A 24,321-nucleotide genomic window follows, 5' to 3' on the forward strand; every position below is an offset into this window, starting at 1 on the left:
TGTTTGTTATAAAGACTACCAACTTGATTGGTTATTTTTTTTTTATAGAAAACCTGTTATACATGTATTCTTGTATGGTTTTCTATCAATATACTAATCAATTAAATTGGTTCTCTTCATAACAAACACCAGGTAAACACGTTTTTGATAAAAAATTTGGTAAACAATTTATTTTAAAATCATGGATGCTAGAGATTTTCATCTAGCTGTTTGATATAAAAACATACCTTGAAAAGCAAGAAATAAAAAATAAGTTTAATCTTTTTGTTCTCATCCTTTCAAAAATTATGCAAACTAATTTAGTGAAAACTAATTGGCACATGATTTTAACTGCGATAGCATTTTAAATACACCCTTTTCCGTAAGCTCTGTGTATTTGATTACGTAACCCATCACTCGCATGTAGCGAAGAGAATGCGGCCATTGAGCATGAATCCGCAAGCGAACTGTGGCAATGTAATACAAAAGAACCTTATGTCACATACAATAGAATCACTATATTATATATGTTTTGATTTAAAAAAAAAAGATTTTACTTGATATTAACATTGAGTTGGCATGATTTACATTTTAAGATAGATCACATTCAACCTATCAAGCTTACACGTGTAATTAAAAAATAAGTTTAATCTTTTTGTTCTCATCCTTTCAAAAATTATGCAAACTAATTTAGTGAAAACTAATTGTCACATGATTTTAACTGCGATAGCATTCTAAATACACCCTTTTCCGTAAGCTCTGTGTATTTGATTACGTAACCCATCACTCGCATGTAGCGGAGAGAATGCGGCCATTGAGCATGAATCCGCAAGCGAACTGTGGCAATGTAATACAAAAGAACCTTATGTCACATACAATAGAATCACTATATTATATATGTTTTGATTTTTAAAAAAAAGATTTTACTTGATATTAACATTGAGTTGGCATGATTTACATTTTAAGATAGATCACATTCAACCTATCAAGCTTACACGTGTAATTACAGGCGGTTGCAGTGATTTTTTTTTAAACTGGATTCTGTGTAAAAAATAATTTATTCGAACCGAGTTAAGAAAATAATAAATAAGTCCGTATATTGCGTGTACACATTCTATGAACTATAATGTACACTGCATTTGTATATGACCGAGCTTAGTGTACAGATCAACCATAGCATGTGTGTACCCATCGCATGCTAAAGATGATTTGCATGGAGATTGAACATTCATTGGAATATTAAATTAATATTTCTGAAATTATCCATATAGACATTTGCAATACTATATAACGCTGACTGATTCACACAATCACTGTATGTATTTTATGTCGAATTTTAGCTCTCTTTGAGAATCCATGCAGAAAACTGCGAGGTGCCCATTTAAATGTCTGTCTAAGTAGACAATGTTTCGGTGGAGGGAAAATGACATAAAACATAAAACAATTCGACTACAGAGCTTTAATTCTTTTTTTTCTGTGAGTTAACTGTTTTTTAAAACGCAAAATGTATATTAATCTGGATTTTAAGTGAACTGTATTATTTCTTAAAGATGACTTAGTCAATTAAAAGAAATCAACCTAAATACATGTATAACTAAAATAGCAGAGTTATGTAATTCAGTAACACACACGTTTTTTATTATGTGTCTGTTGTTCTGAAGTATCTGCCTTAGTGTAATCATACTTTTCCTGAATGAACATATATTTGTCAAAGTCTTGAAAGTCATGCAAATAATCGAAACAGGATATGCGGTAAGGAAGAGTGAATGATCCATTGTCCCCGTAAAGGCATGTATTTGTAGCAGTCAAGAAACATGCGTTAATCTTTCCTGTTTATATAACCTATGTTTTTCTCCTTCTTGTATTTTTTTTGTTGTTGCATCAACGATTATGCTGATGGAAATTACTTGGAGAGCTTTATTTCTTCAGATGTCCTTATATCTGGCAATAGCTTATGGTACGTATCTTTAGATTATAGTCATGAATCAACTTTTTTTCCCTGATTATATTTTTCTGCAAAACTATTATATTAAAATAGCTCCACTCTTTACAAGATAGTTTTGTTATGCAACGCGTTGAAACATTACTAAGAGAGAGAGAGAGAGAGAGAGAGAGAGAGAGAGAGAGAGAGAGAGAGAGAGAGAGAGAGAGAGAGAGAGAGAGAGAGAGAGAGAGAGAGAGAAAAAAAGAGAGAGAGAGTAAGAGAGAGAGAGAAAGAAAGAGAGAGAGAGTCATAAATCAAACCTTTTTCAAAGTTAATTGTATGTGTCTGAAAACTTATTATATTAAGGTAGTTCTACTGTTAACAAGACAGTTTTTTTGAAACATTACTGAGAGAGAGAGAGAGAGAGAGAGAGAGAGAGAGAGAGAGGGGGGTACATGTAATCATAGACTTATCATGAGAAGTTTATTTTGTATCTATATATTATATAATGATATTTTAAAAGAAAAATACATTAGTTCTCCACGCATTATAAAACATATTTTAAAAAAATGAATAGAAATATTAAAAAAAGAAAATATTCTACGTTTCTTTTAGTTTTACAATGTAGAATCAATTTGGATTTAGATACTCATCAAGCACAAACTTATAATCTCTTAAACACGAATGTTATATGTTGTGTTATGTTATAATTGATTTAATTAATTCCCACTATTTATCTATTGATGTTGCTTAAAGCAATTCTAATTGATAATTTTTACATTCTTAAAAGTTCTTTTATATATTTCATCACATGTGAATACTGTGGTTACAGTACAGCTCACGAGTATCCCGACACCCACCGTGTAAAAAACACGGTGGAAAACGGTCTGTGTCGCACCGTGCACACGGTGTGACACCGTGTATGTGTATTGGAAAATTCAAGAAAAAGCACCGTGTCGCACCGTGGCCGCCTGTGTAACTCCGTGGCCACTGTGTTAATCCGTGGATATCGTTACCTGAGACGTTGATAGAAATAGCGTATGTTTAGAAATAAAGAAATTATGGCTAAACAAGGGTTGAAACATATATATCCTTTTCACATTTAAAAAAAAAAAGAATGTCGACCTAAGTTGCACGGACCCAAAAAATTGTCGAGGCTGTCAACGTGAAGTTAATTTTTTGTGATCTGAAAACTCGACGTTAATGGGTACCTTTTAATTCATTTGACAATGTACTTAAATGAATTGAAATAAATTCACCAAAAATATTTAATAATCAATTAATATATAATCAAAATTCAAATCAATTTAATTCATCTTGGTTTTTTTTTTCTAAACACACGTGATGTTGTAACTGACGATCCTATTAAAATGTCGGGAGCTTAAACGTCTTATTTCTGTTATCTGTAAACACTTTCTGATTTATCAATTAATTTACAGCCTTACTTTAAACCAATAAAAAAATGATAAATTAAAACATTTCAGATCATGTTTTTCTAAAAACATGTGCTGTTGATGTGCTGTGGTAAATAACAACCCCATATTACGGGTTACTCGATTAATTTGGACCTCAGCTATTTATGTAGCAATAAATAAACAAAAAATCACTTTTATATTATAGATTATAGATAAATACATGAACAAACTCTTGTTAAATTACATTCAAGCATTGTACATGTATTAAAAAATACCCGCATTTCATAAAATAATTTTCAACTTTATTTCCGTATAGCTGGTAATGGCCTCGTGATTTCACATGAAACAAATCACTCGTGCGATGTACGGAAGCTGATCAGATACACAGCATTGTCTTTCATCTTGGGTTCTATACACAACAGGTGTTATTGTCTGTCTTGCTAGGTGTCATTGGAATTTACAACTAATTTTGTGTATATTTGGACGTCTGAACAGGTGTACTCGAGATGCCGTTATTCACACCTTTCCGCGAACACCTGTTTGGTAACTCATCACAACTCGTCGTGTATATGGTCTGAATATATCTTACTTCTACTTTGTTAGTTCAATGATTTTTCCTAATCTCTAACAAACAAAAAAATTGTCTGTAGATATGTACACAAACAACTACACGTAAGACTATTGGCGCGTGGATCCGGGGAACAATTCAGCAACTCTATAAATGCGGGAATTTCAAAGTATTAACTTGCGATAAGAAATTATTTACCGGGTACACATACATGTATGTACGAAAAAAACCTGATTGATTAAAAAGATGGATGAGATAATACCGGTCACTTTTTGAAAGCATTTAGAACACACAACTTTATTGATGTGAAATTGCGTCGAAACTTTAACGAAAAATCTTATTACATCGTGAACTTTACAAACTTTTAGTCATTGTGTTGAAATCGATATTAAAACCATGGATCTAAAATAAATGAATTAAATTCATACAAATAGAACTATGATAATTCTAAAATGATTGCACAAAAGTACACAGAGAGAGAGAGAGAGAGAGAGAGAGAGAGAGAGAGAGAGAGAGAGAGAGAGAGAGAGAGAGAGAGAGAGAGAGAGAGAATTTTACAACGTAATATTCCAACCCTCATACATGCAGTATAAGAATAAAGAAACTAAACATTTCAAACACTGAATACTTCATTGTTAAACATTTTTCTATTTTGCGGACTTGAAAAAACAATAGAACGGCATTTTTCCATATCATGGAAGGAGCACGTGGTCTATCTCATGGCTGATTTGATTGACAGGGATAGCACGTGGACCCTAACTGCATATATTCTATCGCAATTTTAGGGAAAAGGGTTCAATATAATGGAAACTATAAATCTAACTTATTACACTGAATTACAAGTAAAATGTCTTAAATCAAACTCCTACTGGTATTCTCTCTCTCTCTCTCTCTCTCTCTCTCTCTCTCTCTCTCTCTCTCTCTTTTATATGACGATCATTAAACAATCAAACAGTAATTATTGCAATACTGAGTAAACTGTAGTTTCGTGGAACACAAATAATTTCTAAACTCAAGTTGCTATAAAGATGAAATAAAAAAAATATCAAGTACCGATCCACGGATTCTTAGCGCTATGAATATGTACCGTGCGGTACTACATGGACAAGTACATCACACATATGTATAAAAGAAAGAAAATTTGAAAATATATTAGATATAAAGCTGTATAATTATATTACTTAGAGAAAGTTCATTTGTTTTCGACAACCCGTTAGATTTGTTATCGTTGTATAGAGTATAAGTGAGAAAAGATCACAGTTATGGTTCTATGCACTATTGAAACTGCCAAACTACAGTAACTACGATTACTACTACGTTTAAAAACGGACTGAAACAAAAACTTATGGAACCGTTTATTTGAATGTTAAAAAGGAAAAGAAAGTGTTAGTGTTTTAATTGATCAAACCTTTATGTGGGCGATATCGATTTTTAATATCAACAAAAATCAACCGTAACAATCACATACGTCTGAAAATTGCGTGCCTAAAAATTTTATTTATTTCTATTTCTTTGTCTTTTTCTTTCATTCTCTTACGTACATCAATAAATATTTTATTCTTTATATTAAGTTTTATTCCCAAATCCTCCTATTTTCACAGGTAAATACCGCGTGTTACACCGTGTTAGTGTCCGTGTTGCATCGCGTTGCACCGTGTCGCACCGTGTTTTTTCTCGTTTCGTGGCCGTAACAGAGAACAATAGATCAAAGGTACCGACACTTCCACGCTCAGCGTGGACTTTCAAACACGGTGGTCGGTGTTTTTGTCGGGATACTCGTGAGCTGTACTGTATATCATTATCGATGGACATCAATTTTTGTAGATTTAATGAAAATCACTTTTTCAAGGACACGTTAGTTTGTGGAAATAATAAACGTACAATTTAAAATTTAGACTTCCACACAAAAAATTCAATTGATTAAATCAACAAATACAAACATTAGTATCCAACAAATATTGAATACTGTAATCTACGTGAAATGGAAGGTTCTTTGATTGACACTTTTACATAAATATAAAAAATGACAAAAATGTACCATAGTTAAGTATTGTGACCTTTATTAAACAAAAACGCATCAACAGTTGCATCAAATGTTTAATTTCGAGGACAAAATGTCAAAAAATGTTCTAATGAGATATGTTTTATAAGCTCCAGATTAAGCTAGATGTCCAGTGTACCCAACTAGGAAACAAGTATAAAACTACTTCCTGTATACGAGATATACGTGCCAATGTTCTGTCATTCACTTTATGTTGTTTCAAAGTACATACATGTATATCATCATTTTTAGTGAGTTTATTGTAACAGTTTTTGTTTTTAATCTGTGACAGAAAACATTGCTTTGAATAAAGAAGCATGGGAGAGGTTCCCCTGGAAAAATATAATACTCGGTTGGGGAGCACAACGGGCCGTAGATGGCCGAAAATCTAACCTCTCTGCTTCAGGGGGAGAGTGTACAATATCAGCAGAGAGAAAAGCAACAGCAGAATGGAGAGTTGACCTTGGAGAAATACTGAACATATATCGAATATTCATCCAGCACAGAACGGATGAACTTCCATGGGGTAGGTTGTTTTATGAACTACTATAGCATTGAAGCATTTATTCAAGACATGTATTTGGTTTAATTAATCTTTTGTTAGTAATTGATTTCTAGGGTTTATTAAAAATCACAGATCTATAGATAAATAATTTTGGTCAGTGACTTACTTAAAGCACTGAACGTTGTAAATCTTCGATTTACCTAACAACAAAATGCAGGTGAATTGAATTTTGAGTAACACCTATATAATTACAGAACTATAGATCTCGCGTCTTTCTGTATGTGGCATCTTTATAACGCGAATAAATATTTATAAGTTTATATGATATTATCACTGCTATTTATATAATCTACAGACACTTCAATGGGTATTTCTTTGTCTAAATGGCATCTGTTTTTTATGGGTTTTTTTTTTTCTTTTTGGCATTTTGTTTGTTTTTGTTTTATTTTATTTTATTTTATTTTTCTTTTGGAGCATTGATAATATGAACCTTTTGAAAATATAATTTGAAGAATACAATAAATCAATTAATCATCATCTTTGTTAAACATGATGCTCATTAATATTTTTCAAAGAATCTTTTTGTCAGCAAATCAAGCGATCTATTCCACAGCATAAATCACAGGATCGAGTAAACAGATCATGATTGTATATTTTTAATTTATTTGTAGATGCTAAAAACGACCATGCATCTAGATTTTTGGGATTTTCGGTTATCGTATCGAACACAACTGAAAAAAATGATGGAGTATTGTGTTTTAAGGACAAGAACTTCACCTTAGAGACAATACCTAACTCTATTAACATAACGTGTCCTATTTTTGCTCGATACGTCATCTTCTACAACAATAGGACTAATCGCCCATTCCCTGCAGGGTATTCGGAATACGCATACAACGAACTATGTGAACTGGAAGTTTTTGGTAAGATTTTTAAAGAAAATGAAAACTAATCATTTGGTCTTTACTGATAACTTAACTCAACGCTTCCCCCTCCGTCTTTTTCTCAGTTCAGATAATTTTTAAATGTAAGATCCGCATTTACTCTTTATTTGTAAAACAAATCTACCGATATGCTGCCCAGATATATGTTAATACACAAACATTCACGGGGAATAATTACTTTCTTTCTTGTTCATTTTATTTCTATAATTAAGGAAAGGTTTGCGGTTAAAGGGAGATTACTCACAAATGTTCAATGTGACGCAATTCAAACTCGACTTAAATTTAGATATGACGTTAAACTTTATATAACGTAATAATTAACGTCATTCTTTTTATTTCGAGGTGTTTTTGTTGTTTACGTTGAAAAAATAACAGGAAACAAACGTTTTTATCAGTTTCCGCAGTCCACAACGAAGTCTAGCTTTACGTAGCTGACAGAATTGATTTCGAAGCTATCGGAAAACTAAACCAAAGCGGTTTTGATAATAAAGTAATAGATTTGGAGGTTTCGTAGCTACAAAATGGTGTCGGTAAAATCAGTTGAATTTAAGGAGAAAAATATGACTTTAGCATAGTGCACAAAATGATATGCAATTTTTGTACAGTTCCAAAAAACGCAAGCCGCAAACCCTCTCTTAACTACATGTATCATAACAGACATTCAACATGTGTGTATACGTATTGACTGTGTTTTATTTATGACGTTACATGTACATTGTTTAGGAGTGGTAATTTTTCGATTACTCAAACGTCGATGCATCTATGGTTTAAAATCTAGGGAAAAGACACTGGATTTAATAACTTGAGTGTTGATGGTTAATATGAATGTTAAATAAAAGACACTTATAGTTCAATGAATGTATTTTTTTGCAAAAACTTACATTTCAGGTTATAGTTCATGTATATAAAATAAATGTAATGCAGTACATGTATATATTAATGAATGAATTCAACGATAACAATTAAATATATTTATTAAGGAAATTGTGCATTTTTAAAGGTTGCTCAAAATTTGGTTATTATGGAGAGAACTGTTCCATCCCATGGTATGAACATTGTCAACTTGGTCTCAGTGATATCAAATCTGGAACACGCCAAAGTAATATTGAGGGAATTGAGGGTCAACAATGCAATAAAAGTAATAAAACGAACTTTACGTGGCGTACAATTTCTGATAGTGAAATATGATGAAGAGAGAATGAATAATTTGTATTTTGATACATACACCTATTTATGTATCTACTTTTGAAACTATATCGCTTTCATTACCATCTCTATCTATCTATCTATCTATCTATCTATCTATCTATCTATCTATCTATCTATCTATCTATCTATCTATCTATCTATCTATCTATCTATTTATCTATCTATCTATCTATCTATCTATCTATCTCGCTATCTCTCTATCTATCTATCTATCTATCTATCTATCTATCTATCTATCTATCTATCTATCTCTCTATTTATTTATCTATCTATTATAATCATTACACCTAAAATATATTGACTTGCAGCGCACTTGTTGGAGATACCTCTTGGTGATCCAGATGACCTTTCATCGATATTGTACAGTTTTGCTCCTTTATTTGCCACTTTATTTGTCATTTCCTTTGTAATCAACATTATCTTCACAATCAGGTAAGTGAATAACATTTGTCTCATTTGTTTTGTGAAGTTATAGTCAACCTACTCTGTGTTTTACTGTTTTTGTTTTGTTTGTTTGTTTGGTTTTATGGGCTATCTTTTAAAAAAATATTCGTACATGTTCAATACTCATAGGTTGGTTAAATGAACTGTTGTTCATTCTGTTATACCAAACATGCGTAAGAAAAACCATTTGATAAATTTCGCTTGATATTTTGATTTCTTGTTAAGAAAAGCCAAAAATATGTTTATTCTTTTTTAAAACTTCGTCCGTGTGTTATTTGTTCGTAATATGCAAAACAATCCATAACGATTATCCATGTAAGTGAAACTAGTTTTATAAATAACTAAAAAATATTGATCAATTCAACTTTTAAAGTCGAAAATTATGAATGATAATGTTATCATGTGTTTGGAAATAAATACACCGCAAAACAATAAGCTAACTAAATGTCACCTCACCTCTCACCTAATCTCTTTATGCCCGCTGGCACATTAGGCCCTGACACACTGCCTTCACTTGTCCCTGCCTTTGGCTGCTGCCCTCGCTGACGCTTAGCTATTCCACCTAAGCTGTGATACTTTTTTATCTCAATTCCTGTGTCATGTTGTTTTAAGCCGGCCTTCTTTTTTCATTCTTCCTTTTGGATGCCATGTCAAAGCGGTTGTACAGATTTTTGCGTTTTGCATTCTTATTTCATGGCCAATCAATTTTCATTTCCTAAACAGTATAAATAGGTTACTCGTGTTGTTTTTTGTTCCCATATAGCGGTTTTTCTTAAGAATTTGATCTGGATATCTTACAATTTGGATTTTTCTTTAAGATCTATACTGAAAGGTGTTAATCTGTTTACTTGTCCCTCTCTGCTGCTTTCCACTTTTTCTGCCAAATATTATAAGACTTACTGGATACGACTGGTAACTAATTTCGTTTTAGTGTGAATGGAAAACTTTGACAAGCTCAAATTTTAATTTGGTTTGGCTTTCCAAGACTGTTGTTAATATCCTCATCAGCTTTTCCTTTTGTCTTTTTTTTCATGTCCCCCTGGTAGGTAAAGGATTCAACATCTCTTTCCAGTCACTCTTGACTGCTTTCTTACATCTGTATTGAGTCTCAATACTTTAGTTTTCTTTTTATTACTTCTGAGGCCAGCTTGTCATTCAGTTAGGTTTGTTTGTATTTTGTTTTATGTCATGAATTTCTGATGAAATTATAGGAGGTCGTTTGCAATCTTTAAGTTTTGTAGTGACATTCCATCTTATTACTGTTGGTTCTGTTTTTGTGGTTCTGGTCATTATGAAATTGTTAACCAAAAAAAAGAAGAAAAAAATTCAGAGAATTTGCAGCCCTCTTTTAGTCCTGTTGTTACCTGTAACCAATCAGTTTATTCACCATATCCAAGTACTGCATATTGAAATGTTTCCTATAGTATCTTCACTATCCTGGTCATAAATGTACAAAACGCATTTCCCCTGTACAAAGTACATGTATCATGGTGTTTCAATGACAATATCGTCAGACAAAGTCAGAAAATTCATGATATGAAAAGGTTCTATTTGGAAATACATACAATGTAGATGTAACACGTTGCTGTGCAAACTAACTTTATGTTTGCAATAAGTTTTTTGAAGGACATGCATGCTTTATACAGGAATGTTTTTGCCATAAAAGAAATTTTAAAAAATATTAAAAAAATGTTATTGCGATAAAAAATATTGAAAAATATGCATTTTATTACATTTGGATTAAAGCTCTCAAGTTAAAATATCAGCATTTACAATATGCAATAATGTATTGACTTATGTTTGCTACCAGAGAATGCAGAAACAAACTACGTTTTAAGAACCAGAACAAATCAAAGGCAAGGAATCAACAACGCGTGACTGCCGACATTGATAATCATGAAAAGGTGGATGCAAATACAGAATACCAGGAGCTCACAGAAGTGAAAACTACCGACAATTCTATCTATGATGAGATCAAGTTATAACTCTAGTTAGATGTTGAGGAAGTGTATATATTTATGTTGATATGTTATGCTTAGTGACAATAACACAGCATGATGTAGTATTGGACTGTGACATAACGTATTGTTCTTTTTTTTCTTGCAATTTTTACAGCGGATATAGTGTATCCGCTGAACGTTTATATCATCTAACCAAATCTATTACGCAACCCGGAAGCTTCGCAAATTCCATACTTATGATGAATCAAAGTATTGATAGTATTAAGTGCTGCGCTGCGCAAGATTAATATGTGCTTCTTGTTTTTTGGGGTTTTTTTTTTGAAAGAATGACATATTGCAACTCACACTTTTATTGCACTTAAACACCCCCTCACCAAAAAAATAATAGAATTAAAAACATTTAAAGAAATATTACAGCACATTGCATACTAATTTGAACTTGTCCTATGGTTTTCCATGCATTAAAATTAGGATCATATGAAAATATAGCAATGTGGCAACAATTATGAAAATATGCGTACCAGATGATGCATTCTAAATTGGTAAGTTGGTGATAATCCTAAATATAATTTCTTAACCAAACAGATGTTTTATTGTATGTTGTAGACACTACTTTTGGCCTCCTACTTTTTTTTTTAAAAGCAACTAATAGTGGTTATTTTACACGGGCCTTTTGTTTCATTCAGCATTTAACAATTTTATGGCTTTTTTTTTTACTTGCGGGAAAATTGTTTGCTTGCTATGCTTTTTTTAATGCGACTTGAAAAAAGTGTCGATTAATTTTGAATATATACCTATACTCTTTACAATTTGAGCTCAAACAATTGTTTTTTTTTAATTTGCACATCCTGTATTTAGAAAATAGATATTGGACAAAATAAATGTTCTGAATTGTTATTATTTCAAATTTGTTTATGGAGTAAAAGTAAAACAAATTGATGTTGTAAAAAATGAGAGTGTTGACTCGTATTACACAAAAATGTTTATATTTTATGAGCTTTTAATACAATAAACGTTTAAAACAAAATATTTCTTAAATTTATTACATTATATATTAAAATTTACCAGTTGCTGAGAAAAAGTTTTTTTTTATGTTGTTCCTTATTCAGATAACTCTGCTAAATAGTTTATGTAACTAAACAATCAAGACACTTACAAAAAAGAAATAAATAAACATACCAATAATGTCAACTTTAAAAAAAATACACAAAACATGTCGATCCCACCTTTTCTAAATTCTACGGGATGAGAATCTCGCGAGACACGCTACTGCATCCTATAATCAAAGTACTAAAGTACTGACGGGAGTTGATTTTATCGATTATCATTTATTCAAAGTAAACGATGTATGGATCCAGGCAAGATTGAACTCTTGTATTGTGCAACCAAACGCTCGGCTTTCTCCGTTTATCTCCGACAAGCAAAAAAGACTCTGTGTTTTTTTTATGTTAACGGAGACAGCCAAGCGTCTGGTTGAACGAGACTACATTGAACTCTAGCGTAGGAATACAATACGACTTTGAAAAATATCTAAACTGTTTGTACAATTTAAAATCTTATTATTTTAATGGTATTAATAAAGAAGTTTTCGTGAAAAACAATGCTTCAGAATACATAGCATCGATTTTATCTATTATTTTCGAAAACTAAGAGTTGTCAGATGTATTGATTTGTGCTTAGATCCAAACACCGTTTCACTTTCGCTTTGCCCGAGTAAGTGCATAGGAGAGTTGAATAAAATCAACTCCCAAAAATTAAAATACGTAAGCTTTCCGCAAAACACGCACGGTGGATGTCTCTGTTTGCTCTGCGCCTGTTTTATATATTTTTTCTTTGTACTTCTGATTTTAGAACACACAAAGTTGTCGCCACATATCATGTGTAAAAGCAATTGTAAAAGGGAAGTTATTCGATGCTGCTTATTACTTTGTATTGAAAGTTAATTTAACGTATTTAAAGTATTTAAAAAAATATGTGAGATAGTCTACAGTTTGACAAATAGTAACAAAACAGTGAAAGCATTTAAGGATTTTACATTGGCAGGACCTTTTCTTCTTCATTTCAGAGAAGTTATCAAAGCTAGACAAAAAAAATGAATTAAGTTTTGAAAACATTCTTCATTTGTGTTTTTCCAGTTTAACTACTCAAATCACCAAAGTGGCAACTCCATATTAATCGTCTTCTTTTTCAATAGATTCTGTTGATGTTTAATTATTTACTTGCTTACGCTAAATATATTCAGTACTTCTCCAAAGAAAACAAAAGTTCTTTTTTTTTAGTTTGAAAACTAATAAATGTCTACGCAGCTCTCGTAGGACACAGAAAGACGTTGATAGAACTGACCTGTAAGTAAGCTACCATGTTATTATTGCCTTTTGCAAGGCAAACGTACGTGTATGTCTGGTGCACTATGATTGTTATACGGAAGTACGGTTCTTTCAAGTACATGTATAGTATCGCATGTTTCGGGTGACAACACGTCGTTGTACAAAGTTGTACCTGACACCTGTGGCTTGCACGTCAAAGGTCAGTTTATCTAAAGTTGCACACTCCATTACTTCAACACTATTTTAACGCTAAAATCAGCCATGGAAGCCAAAATTAGCAAAAGTCGTAGCACAAGCACGATCATCAAACACGTACCGCATAAGATGTTTTAAATTATCTTAAAATGATATGTACTTGTGAAAGTTTATTTTTCAGACATGCAACTACCATCACTTTGTGTGTTTGTTTGATTTATTTTTAAAGAAATGCCTCACATTGTAAGAAAAATTAAAGAGAGGTACATGTAGCCAAATACCTTAAAAAACGGTTGGTCCAGGTGTGCTGGGACCCGGACGTTCAGAGTGTGTTATGTTTGGCTTTATGTTCTTGGACACCCCACAATATTTTTGCACGCTGGCATCGATAATTTGACAAATAAATATATTGTAAAATACACACCAATTTTCTATATTTACAAATTTGAGATATCGGTTTTGATTGCACACTTGGTGTCTCCTTCAATGACGGAACCCTTAAATACAGCTATAACTGTGATACGCTCGAGAACATGATTTTAATAGATATTTTGTCACTGGACATGTCTATCCATTAACAAATTTTGATTTAAGTCTCTGTACTTATTTGAGTTAAACTTGAATAAATTTGTAACATTCACTTTTTACAATGAATTACTGATCTACACCATGAGATTAAAAAAAAAAAAAAAACTTGCAAAATTATATATCACATCATATAAAGAAAACAAAACACCCAACATCTGTGAACCCAAGGTTTGAAATTTAAAAAAAAAGGATTTAAATATCCAATTTCTACGAATGACTGACCACCTTTGTAAACATATTGAGTCACGGGTGTACTTTTAAACCTCCTAACGACTAGATTATTCTGCTGTAGTTTTCAGACGTACTTTCGTTGCAGTTTTCTTTCTGGTTGCAGTAATGTATCATGGTACATGTAATGGATCTGATATGGACAGTTTTTTCTTGGAAATTATCTTTTTAGCAGATAGTTACGGTAAGTACATTTCAACTTATGAATTAAGAGCTACTCTATTTAACATCATTATAGCAAAACGTTTTATATCACACACGTATTTGTTTTTACATGCATGTATCGATATCGATATCGATATCGCTAAGTATCAAAACATATATACGAATTATCTCTCTAGATATCATAAAGTCACAATGTCTGTTGGTACGTCAAGTGATCTCACATTGCAGTTTTGCATTTCTATCCGTTTTACAATGAATATTTTTAAAGAAAAATGACCATTCAAACTTAAAAAAACACCAAAACAACGTTTTAAATATATTGTCATTTAAAGTTGATAGAAGATTGCCGTACCTTTTTATGAAAAAAAAAATATAAATATAAACAATCAAACGTTAGTAAAAATTGAGGCATTTTTCTAAGCTCTTTTTTCAAGGTATAAAGCTGAAAAAATTAAAAAATGTATCATACAATGTATTAATGCAAAAGTAACGATAGATGACTCTTGAAGTGTGAATCAACATTATAGGCGGTTTTTTTTAAGAAATCGTGAAATTTTAACACCTTGAAATTAACATGATTTACGGCATATATATGGCACTAAAACGTCGTATTATTGATTAAGAATTGCATTGAAATTTGAACTACAGCAGTTTCTTCTGACTTAAAAAAAACTTTCTGTAAAGTATCACACATTAAAGCTAATACTTCAAATTGCTTTTACTAAAACTAGTATATGAAAAATAAATACTAAGTTTTATATTGCATACGTTTTGCGTCAAATATCAAAATTAGACGGAAAAAAGTTTTTTTTTAAAATTTTAAGTAAAGTGATGCATCTGAACAAAACTGATTTTTAATTTTTTAGTTAAAGAAGATAAAGATGAGTCGGAAAACACGTCTACTCATTTGTACGTCAGTTCCTTAACTCTAGTTTTCTGTTTACTGTTAAATGGCCTTTTAGTTTTCTACATAATCCGTTTAAGGTAAGTTAATTGTGATGATCGCTGTTTTTAGCAATATAAATAGAAGTGACAAACTAGAAATAAAAGGAACAGAAGAGAAAAAAAAAACGTGTGGTGTGAATTAATTAATGTGACATAGGTAAGCATGTATTGTTGGGTTCAGTGATTACTTGTGACTATGTTAATGCATTAGTGTCTATGCATTCTGACAAATCTTTCTCACTTTCGGGTATTTTTATTATTTTCATTGCAAACACAAGATATGAACATTAACAGAGAATATTTCGAATTGATAATCCGTGCTATCTGTCTTTGGTAAATAGTCGCTGGCGGCATTCTATTCCCCTTGTTTTTAATTTCGGTACACCTCTGGTATCATCCAAGTCGCTAGGTTAAATTCATGGCAAGGTCTTGATAAATTTAATATCTTTACCATCAGTAAAAGTTTCATTGTCGACAAGTAAAAGTCCTCTTTGGTGTAAGGAAATACAAATTTACTGACTATTAGGACAATAGCCAGATTATTGTTCCTCTCGACAGTAATTATTTGTTTCGTCTCGGGAAATATTTGCTATGTTTGTGGACATCGATTTCGCTATCCTCCCCGATCATAGTCTGTAAATAGGTATAAGATATGACAATGATCCTGATTAAAACACTTTAAATCCGAGTTTGTTTATTATTCAGAAGGAAAATGCAGCAAAGTCTAAAGATTGAACTTTATAAACAAAGCGGCAACTCAGATGACATTACACAAGGTGCAAGAGTAAACGATTTTGCAATGAGTGAACAGCAGAATGTCTACAACGAATTACCAACGGTCTCAGATGCGGATCATTTAGAGCAATAAAAATAGCTCTAGGATATCGGACGGGAGATAATCCCGTCAGAAAAAAACAAACTAGAAATAAATTACAAGTGCATACTTATGCATATGTTCCAGGCTTATAAACATATCAAAGCCTTTAGTTAAAAAAAACAAAACAATGTTTTTCAGACGCAATATGTTTTCCGCCAGTTCCCTCCTGAATATCAATGGTATGATTATCAAAAAATTGTTTTTGAAAAACAAACAAAATGCAAAATTATCGATGCCGGGTTTTTTTGTTTTTTTTGGTTTTTTTATTCAAGCTTAGTGTTGGTTTCCAATACAATGCGTAATTTTTACTTATCTATTTTTTTAAAAAAAACCAAGATTGTTTTATATGTTTTTTTTAATTTTCAAATCTTCGCAAAACCTATTTTGTAAATCGATTTTAAGCACACATATGTGAGCGTACGTAAACATTATATTTTAGCACATAGAATCTCACAATATCAATATTGTTTGAATAGGCTAATTTAGGAATACCTATTCATGGGCAAACACTTTTTTTTGTTCGTTCTGAAGGTTTCTTGGAAATCAAACGAAACATGCAAATTAAATATTAATACAAAGATTTAATTGTACATATACCGTTTGAAAGCCATGCGTTTATTAACAATGTTCTGCAGGGTTCAGTTTACCTGTATTACTTGTATAACCAGAGCATTGATTTCCTTTTAACTTTAGAACAAAGTCTAACTATATTAGAGGACAAAAAATGGCATTGAGCTTATCTATCTGTTTTATCTGCTCTTGTACCTACGTGCCATATTGACTGACCTATCTTCTGTTATGAATTATTCAGTTGTTTTTTTTTTTACAACAATGCGTCATTCAAATATCTTTTGACATATATAAATATGTATTTGTTCTTAAATTTTTCCCAGTACAATCTTTGTATATGAAAAATAATGCGTTTAGAGTTATCGCTCTTTTTGCTTGTTTGATCGATACATTTTTGGGAGTTATCATTAAATTAGAATTTTATGTATGTAATTTGTGAACTGGTTATCTTTTCTGTGTGCATAGGAAAAAAGAATATTTCAAAATTACATTTGTATTAGGATATAAACACCAGATAAACATCGTTTTATATTTTTTCGCAAGTGATTGTAAAAGGTATAATTTCCATTTCCTCCAAAATATATGTACTATAGTACATTGAAAAAAAATGAATGGACAAATGCTTGCAATGGCTCTTGTTTAATGGTTTTATTCAAAAGAGTTATGCATCCTGTTAGCCTCCAGATAATACGATTTCCTTAACTTTAAGCTGCGCCAACGATGCCTGTTTTTTTTTTCTTTTATTTAAACAACATAAATGATTCTATTATGCAGAAATGTTACATAATCGGGACTGAGAGGCGGACAGTCTGCCTATTTCAACATTTTTCCTAAACAGTCAATTTGACAAACAGTAATGGTACATGGACAATTTAACAACAAAATTTAGGAATGAAAAACAGAAATGGAATTTCGGTAATAGAGTAGTCTCTCTTTGATTCCATAGAAATACTCTATGTAGTCTTGATATAATGCATTTTCCAGAAACGAAAAAAAACAATGTTTAGATTTGTTGCTAGTTTCCTTTAAAGTTGATTGAAATTGACAGTTTAAAACTCAACTCAACTCTACGTTAATCTTCACACTAAGCCTCGGTACACCTTATAAACTACGCTTTTGTAATGAAGCATCCGTGAAAGAATTCAGTTCTCAAATTTCAGAAATCTATCGGCCATTGTCATTTACTAGATCTTGATCTTAAGTGATGTCGCTTTGTGTTTCATAATCCCTTATAATGGGTCTACTTTACCTCTTTAAAAAACCGATTCTGAGTGTTTGAAATGCGTTTTGTCTTGATTCTTGACAAGAAACAAAAATGTTTTTACCTTCTCTTGCTGACCCGTAAAACGCCTCACGTAGTTCCAAAAAGATAAACCGCGTACAGTGGATACCAAAGCAGTGACCACAAACCTTAAAACCTCTAACTTCATTTATTTATTTTTTTCCGGTGCGCGCATGTATAATGAGATATGCATAGTTTAACTAAATTTATATTTATAAATACAAATTGTATTAAGCAAGTATAGTGTAATTCATACAGTACTATTTTCGAATAATTTTATTTATTGAAAATTCCAACCCCCACCCCCCTTTTTTGGATCCATCGCATTTCCTTTATATATTTGTAACCTAGCAAAGTTATATTGGAAATCAGTGGTTAACAATGGTTAATGTAAGTGGAAAATAAATGCATGCACATTTAAAAAACATTTACATTTGGCTTAAATAATACATCGTGCGTTAGACTTTATTTTTTTTTTCTCAAGAAAGAACAATGTTTCATTTTATTGTGTTATATTTCGATTCCGTTTGCAAATTTAATTATGTGTGTAGAAAAAAAGCAATACCGCTTGAAATTGCATGCAAATGTCGAATTCCTTTGAGAGTTCTTCAATAACAAAAAATGCAAAAATTAAGGCATACTTTATAATCAACATTCATGTTTTTGCCACCTTGTTAGATAACCTGTCAGGTAATGACACGAAACACTGTACTGCATCGCAAAGATGTCAAAGATATTTTTCACTTAGTTTTTCTCCTAATTAATAAGACATAATTAATTAGGACAGAACAGTAATTAGAATGATAATTAAGGAGAGGTGTCAAACTTGTTTGTAAGAGGAAAACGTGTTCTAAAATCTCAAGACAATTTGACCCGAATTAATGGACGGGAAAGCCCTTTTAACCTGGAACCTCATGATATTTGCAATGATTAAAACTTAAGGACAGTTGCATATGATTGTAAGTGATTATTATGATAATATAGTAATTATTACGTTTGTCATATATATAATTTTTTCACTTAAGCATGAGCAATTATGTTCGTTTTTAATGCCCAAAATTGTTCCTATTATTTTGCAATGTTCGAGAATGTTTGATGAATAGAAAATCCCTTTTGTTCCCTTTACCTGTACAAATATGCAAAACAAGCCATGGAACTTTGGAGCATCCCCATACGTACATCTTAATAGTAAAAGAATATAACCATTAAAAAGGCTACAATGTACTAATAATAGTAACATGTATCCACACATTTTGAAAATAACAATGGATCTAAGGTGGCGGGGCTCTGTTGAGAGAATTTAAACTTATCCAATGCACAATGTAGGCCTTTGATTTTTCTCAACGCGTTAATTTTCTTTTCAACAACCCTACCTTCCCCTTTTGAAAATACATCTAAAAAAATAGAAATAAATACTGATCTGTGCATTCAAGTAGACGTGTGTATTGCGCAACAGAATAAAAAATAACTTGACAAGGCAATTCACAATGCATTGATTATATTAGCTCCAAGGTATTTATTGAGATCTCTCCGTGATATCTCCATTCTATGAACTTGACAAATCAATTGGAGATTTTTTGAAATTTTGTAATGCACATTTAAACCCACGTTGAATTTTATCAAGATTTTATTAGGAATTTCAAAAATATGTAAAATGAGACTTAACGTAGCTTGCGGGTTTGCTGACGTCACAATAGGAATCGACGTAAAGAGTTGACCGTCATAGTAAACTCATATTTTTATTTTAAAATGACAAATGAGATATTTAGAAGTTTAAAAGAAAATATTTTAAAAAAGCTTATATGCGGTTTATGACTGTTTATACAAAGATTTATAATATCAAGTGTTGAAAATTTAAAGATGTCACATACATTGTCACATTCTGTTCTATAAAGATAAAGAATGAGTGTGAGTTAGAACTCTTCCATTTAAAGTCATGTTTTAAAATAGAATGTATGCATTAACTTCGCTTTTTTTTTCAATTATAACTTCCGTAATCTGTACTACCGATTAAATTCTTAAATTTCTTTTGGTTTGAGATAACTGTTTTATTCGATTACTTACTTACAATGTCAGTAGTTGCCTGGCATTTTATTTTTGCATTGATTGACTCAGAGTTTCATAAAAACAAAAATTGCAATTTTCTGTATCTTTACAGCCTTACATTAATTGGATTTGATAACATTAACAATAATGTCTAATAAGCATTTACATGTTCTAAAATGCGTTAAACAGCTAGTCTTGTCAATAAATGCATTTCAATTTTGGTGTTCTAAGAATTAAGGAAATGATGACGTCAGGCTAACGTCGTAATGAAAATATAAGGTTTTGAGAAATCTTTTAAATCTTAAAAGTTTTTTTGCGAAAAATTGGTCGAGAACACATACTGATATTTTTTTATAAATTGATTCATAATTATCTCCTCTGTTTTTGTGTTGAGTATGATTAATTTCGTCTGAATCGTTTAAAAGTTTGGAGCATAGTTTTGTAATGCGTTTCTCGGCTAAAATGTGCATTTTACTATATATTTCATTGAAATGGCGTTGCTTGATTTTATTAATGACACTGTATTTGAAACACGATAACATTATTACCGCGCAGACGAATCTTAAATAAATTTTAGAAATAAAACTATAAAACCTATGGATCACGTGGACAAATTTTCAAGGTAGGTTTTCTCACAAGCAGGTAAACCCGCGAGCTACCTTAATATTCAAAACTGAACTGTTTTGCAACGATGAGTTTAGAAAATCAGATCAATTATACCAATGTTAAACAATCAATTGCCATTTTGTAGGAATTCTTTAACCATTGACTTTTTTCCATACATAGTAAACTTTTCCATTTTAGGATGTGCACGTTGTTCCTACTTATGAGCATGTGTTATGCTGATCAACAAAACGACATACTTTTCATATATGAGTATTAATAAAAAAGATTCATCATAATATGTACATGCAACTATATACAGTAAAATGTTCTTTTTATTCTTTTCATACGTTCTTTGATAAAGGCTACATGTAGCATTGCCAGGAAAAATATGTATAACCGCCGAAGAGGGATATATTTAATATATTCTTCAATGCTACAGTAGCTTTCTCCTTACCTATAAAAAACCTCAAAGAAGGCATTTTATTGTTAAAATAATGACTTTCTATTAGAAAATCACAAACGTTAGGGTGAGGTTTTTTATGTTGCATGTTGTATCGGTCAAGCTGTGCAATGCTAATAATGATTTTATATACATGTATGTGATCCTCTCACCCTTTCAATGTATTAAAAAAATGGATACATGTTTTTGCAAACGAAATACGTAATCCTTTTACGAAATACACATGTATGTCCATAAAATATTTGATATTTAGCATTAAGGAAGACAGATGTTGTGTTTATTTTGTTTTGCACTTTTATTGATGTTCTTAAAGGAAAAACACATTAAGACAGCCAGGCCTTGAATAATTACACATATAAAATTATTGTTATTGTACTTAAATTGCATATTATTAATTCAGTATTCTAAAAGAATTTTAATTTTGAAATTGACAGCTTGTGTAAACAAATTAATTAATAACGCGCTTGAATGAATAATAACATCTTTAAATAATAATTTTTACAATCGTGTTGACTTTTTAATATGCTTTGATTTAGAAATAATGATGGATTCTTCAAGAAGTGTCAAAACATATTTTTGACGAGCTAAATGTCTTTTTATGTTTTGATTAAAATTAATCGATTATGTTTTAGGAAATTAAATTCTGATTTTATATATAAATAATAGTTCGACTTTTTAATTTTCTATTTCAATATTTAGGACATATCTTTTTACTGAAATGACGTATGTCAGAGATATTGAAATTTTTTGAAAAATCAAGATCTTCTTTGAAAGGAATTGGCGACGTTGCGCCTGTTTTAACAGACAACGGATGTTCAGCTATGTTATGTGAATTTTGATTAATTGGAAAATTATGATATCTTATTTAGTCTTGAATCAATGTCACTGTTTTGATCATCGGTAAATTAGATCATTTACTGTTTTATGCAGTAAGAAATTACGGTCACCTCAATTTATGCTTGAAATTAAAATTCAAAAGGTGTTGTAAATTTGTTGTGTTTAAAATGTAATTGATTTCTTAACACAACTTATTATTTAATATATTTAGTTTTGAAAAAAATAGTAACTGTTATAAGAGTACTTCAGCTTTTTTTTCACTTTTATTACAAAGTATATGATTATTATTGATTGATTTTTTGGTTTTTCTGTAAGTAAATAATACATTGTAGTAATGCAGAAGCGAGTCTAACGATTTCCAAGCGGGATAACGAAAGCACAACATGTGTTTACTTTAACAAGTTGAACATGTACATTAAACACAATAATCGCTCCCCAGTTGCCTTAAATATGAATTCTATTTTCAATTTAACCTTCAATGGTGCAGCAATAATTCATACGGCCAATTGGATTTTCTAATCAGTATTTTCGAAAATCATTCAAACCTATTCGCCTGTAGCTTGTGGTTTACCTCAAACAATGTTCATGCATTGTTGAGGTAAGAGAAATATCACCTCTTCAATATGCCAATTTTTACATACTGTAATTCGATTGCGCTTTATGTATAAGTTGATAAAACACCAAGATCAACCCACATGCGAACTTTTATCTTTTTGACGCAAGATGCTAATTTAATTACAGTTTGGAAAAAAAATTGTTGATTGATCTCCTCTGTAATAAGAGGAAGTTCAAATGTATAATTTCTTTAGATATCAAATAATGATAGGAAGTTCGATTATATTTTTTTTACTGTTTGATATGATGGTGTTTGAACAAAAAAAAACCACTTTAATAAGTCAATCAGCCAACCCCCACACTATATTCTTGCAAAAATGATATAATTGAAGGTTAATATAATGCATGGACTTTATTTTCATTATGTTAAGTGATATGACATGGCTTTTACCTACAAATGCATGCATGCATTGTAGAGCTAGCTTATCACAAAGTTTAACACATGTGTGTTATATGACTTTGCATGCGTCATCCGGATTTTTTTCCGCGGTGGAAGGGGGGGGGGGGGGGGCTGATGGATATTTGAGTTAGCTAGTTTTGAGACAAAATCGGTAATTTTAAATTAAATAAAAAAACTTTGAATTTTCCAAAGTTGTGTGTGTGCCCAGACTCCCCCCCCCCCCCCCCCCCCCCCCACACACACACACACACAACCACCACACACATACCTCCTGACTCTCAGCAGATCACCGCATGCGATGAGTCTTTGTACATCATACAAGAATTGCATAGATTATCTGACCTTTGTATATTTGGTTAAACCTTTATCCCTATTTTGCTGTTTATAGAAATTTCCACGGGACCCTTCCATGTAATTAATACACGGAATTATCGACTATAGTGCGTTGGTTTTGAGAACATGCATACTAAACAATGTAAAACAATATCATGCACATAAATAAAACAACTGGAACTATCGTTGTAAACCACAATAAACATCAAACTTCAAAAATTCTGACTTTCTTATCGTCACATCAAATGCTGCCAATGTCTGCATATTCATGATCCGTCATAATAAGAACTACAAGGAAATATTACACTTTCATAACGTTTGAATGTTGTCATAAATTTCGGTACATGTACATACCTGTGTTTTCGTGTTCGTATAAATCAGATCAATGTGAAAGATTTTGGCAATATTTATATTGTGTTATTGTTTGTGAACGTGTATGTAAATGGCGGGTTGTGTAACGTGGCGTTAATGTCGAAGAAATAAATCAACTCTCTTAAAATGTTTACATCAATTGATACCTATTAAAATTTATTGCTATTCTCTTTCATCTTGTTTTCTTCATACCGATCAGATATATTTTGACCGCTAAGCTTTTTGAAATTTAAAGTGCATGCGATTCTTAAACATATCTTTGAAAATACAACATGAAATATGCATCAATGACCTAGCCAGAAACTATTAATACATGTTTCAGCAAGTGCCTTTTGCCCGTAAGATTCCAGATTCCTTGACATCAGAAAAAGCGTAAGAAAAAGGTAAAAAAAAAAAAGGGCGGGGGGTGATTTCCTACAGATAATTTTTTTTTATGACAAACAAGTATTATTGCAACTTGATATTTTTATATTTTTCTAGGGTTA

General features: G+C 31.3%; 1 protein-coding gene across 1 annotated transcript; it reads left to right on the plus strand.

Moving 5' to 3' along the window:
* The first annotated feature begins 1,639 nt into the window (after nt 1–1,639).
* LOC105339866 (uncharacterized) lies at nt 1,640–11,994 on the plus strand. Its single transcript, XM_066066709.1, has 6 exons — nt 1,640–1,936; nt 6,220–6,453; nt 7,104–7,355; nt 8,377–8,514; nt 8,894–9,017; nt 10,840–11,994. The coding sequence occupies exons 1-6, from the start codon at nt 1,870–1,872 to the stop codon at nt 11,012–11,014; spliced, it is 990 nt and encodes a 329-aa protein (XP_065922781.1). The 5' UTR covers nt 1,640–1,869; the 3' UTR covers nt 11,015–11,994.
* The last annotated feature ends 12,327 nt before the right edge of the window (nt 11,995–24,321 follow it).

This window comes from Magallana gigas, chromosome 1, assembly GCF_963853765.1.
Source record: "Magallana gigas chromosome 1, xbMagGiga1.1, whole genome shotgun sequence".
Taxonomy (NCBI): domain Eukaryota; kingdom Metazoa; phylum Mollusca; class Bivalvia; order Ostreida; family Ostreidae; genus Magallana; species Magallana gigas.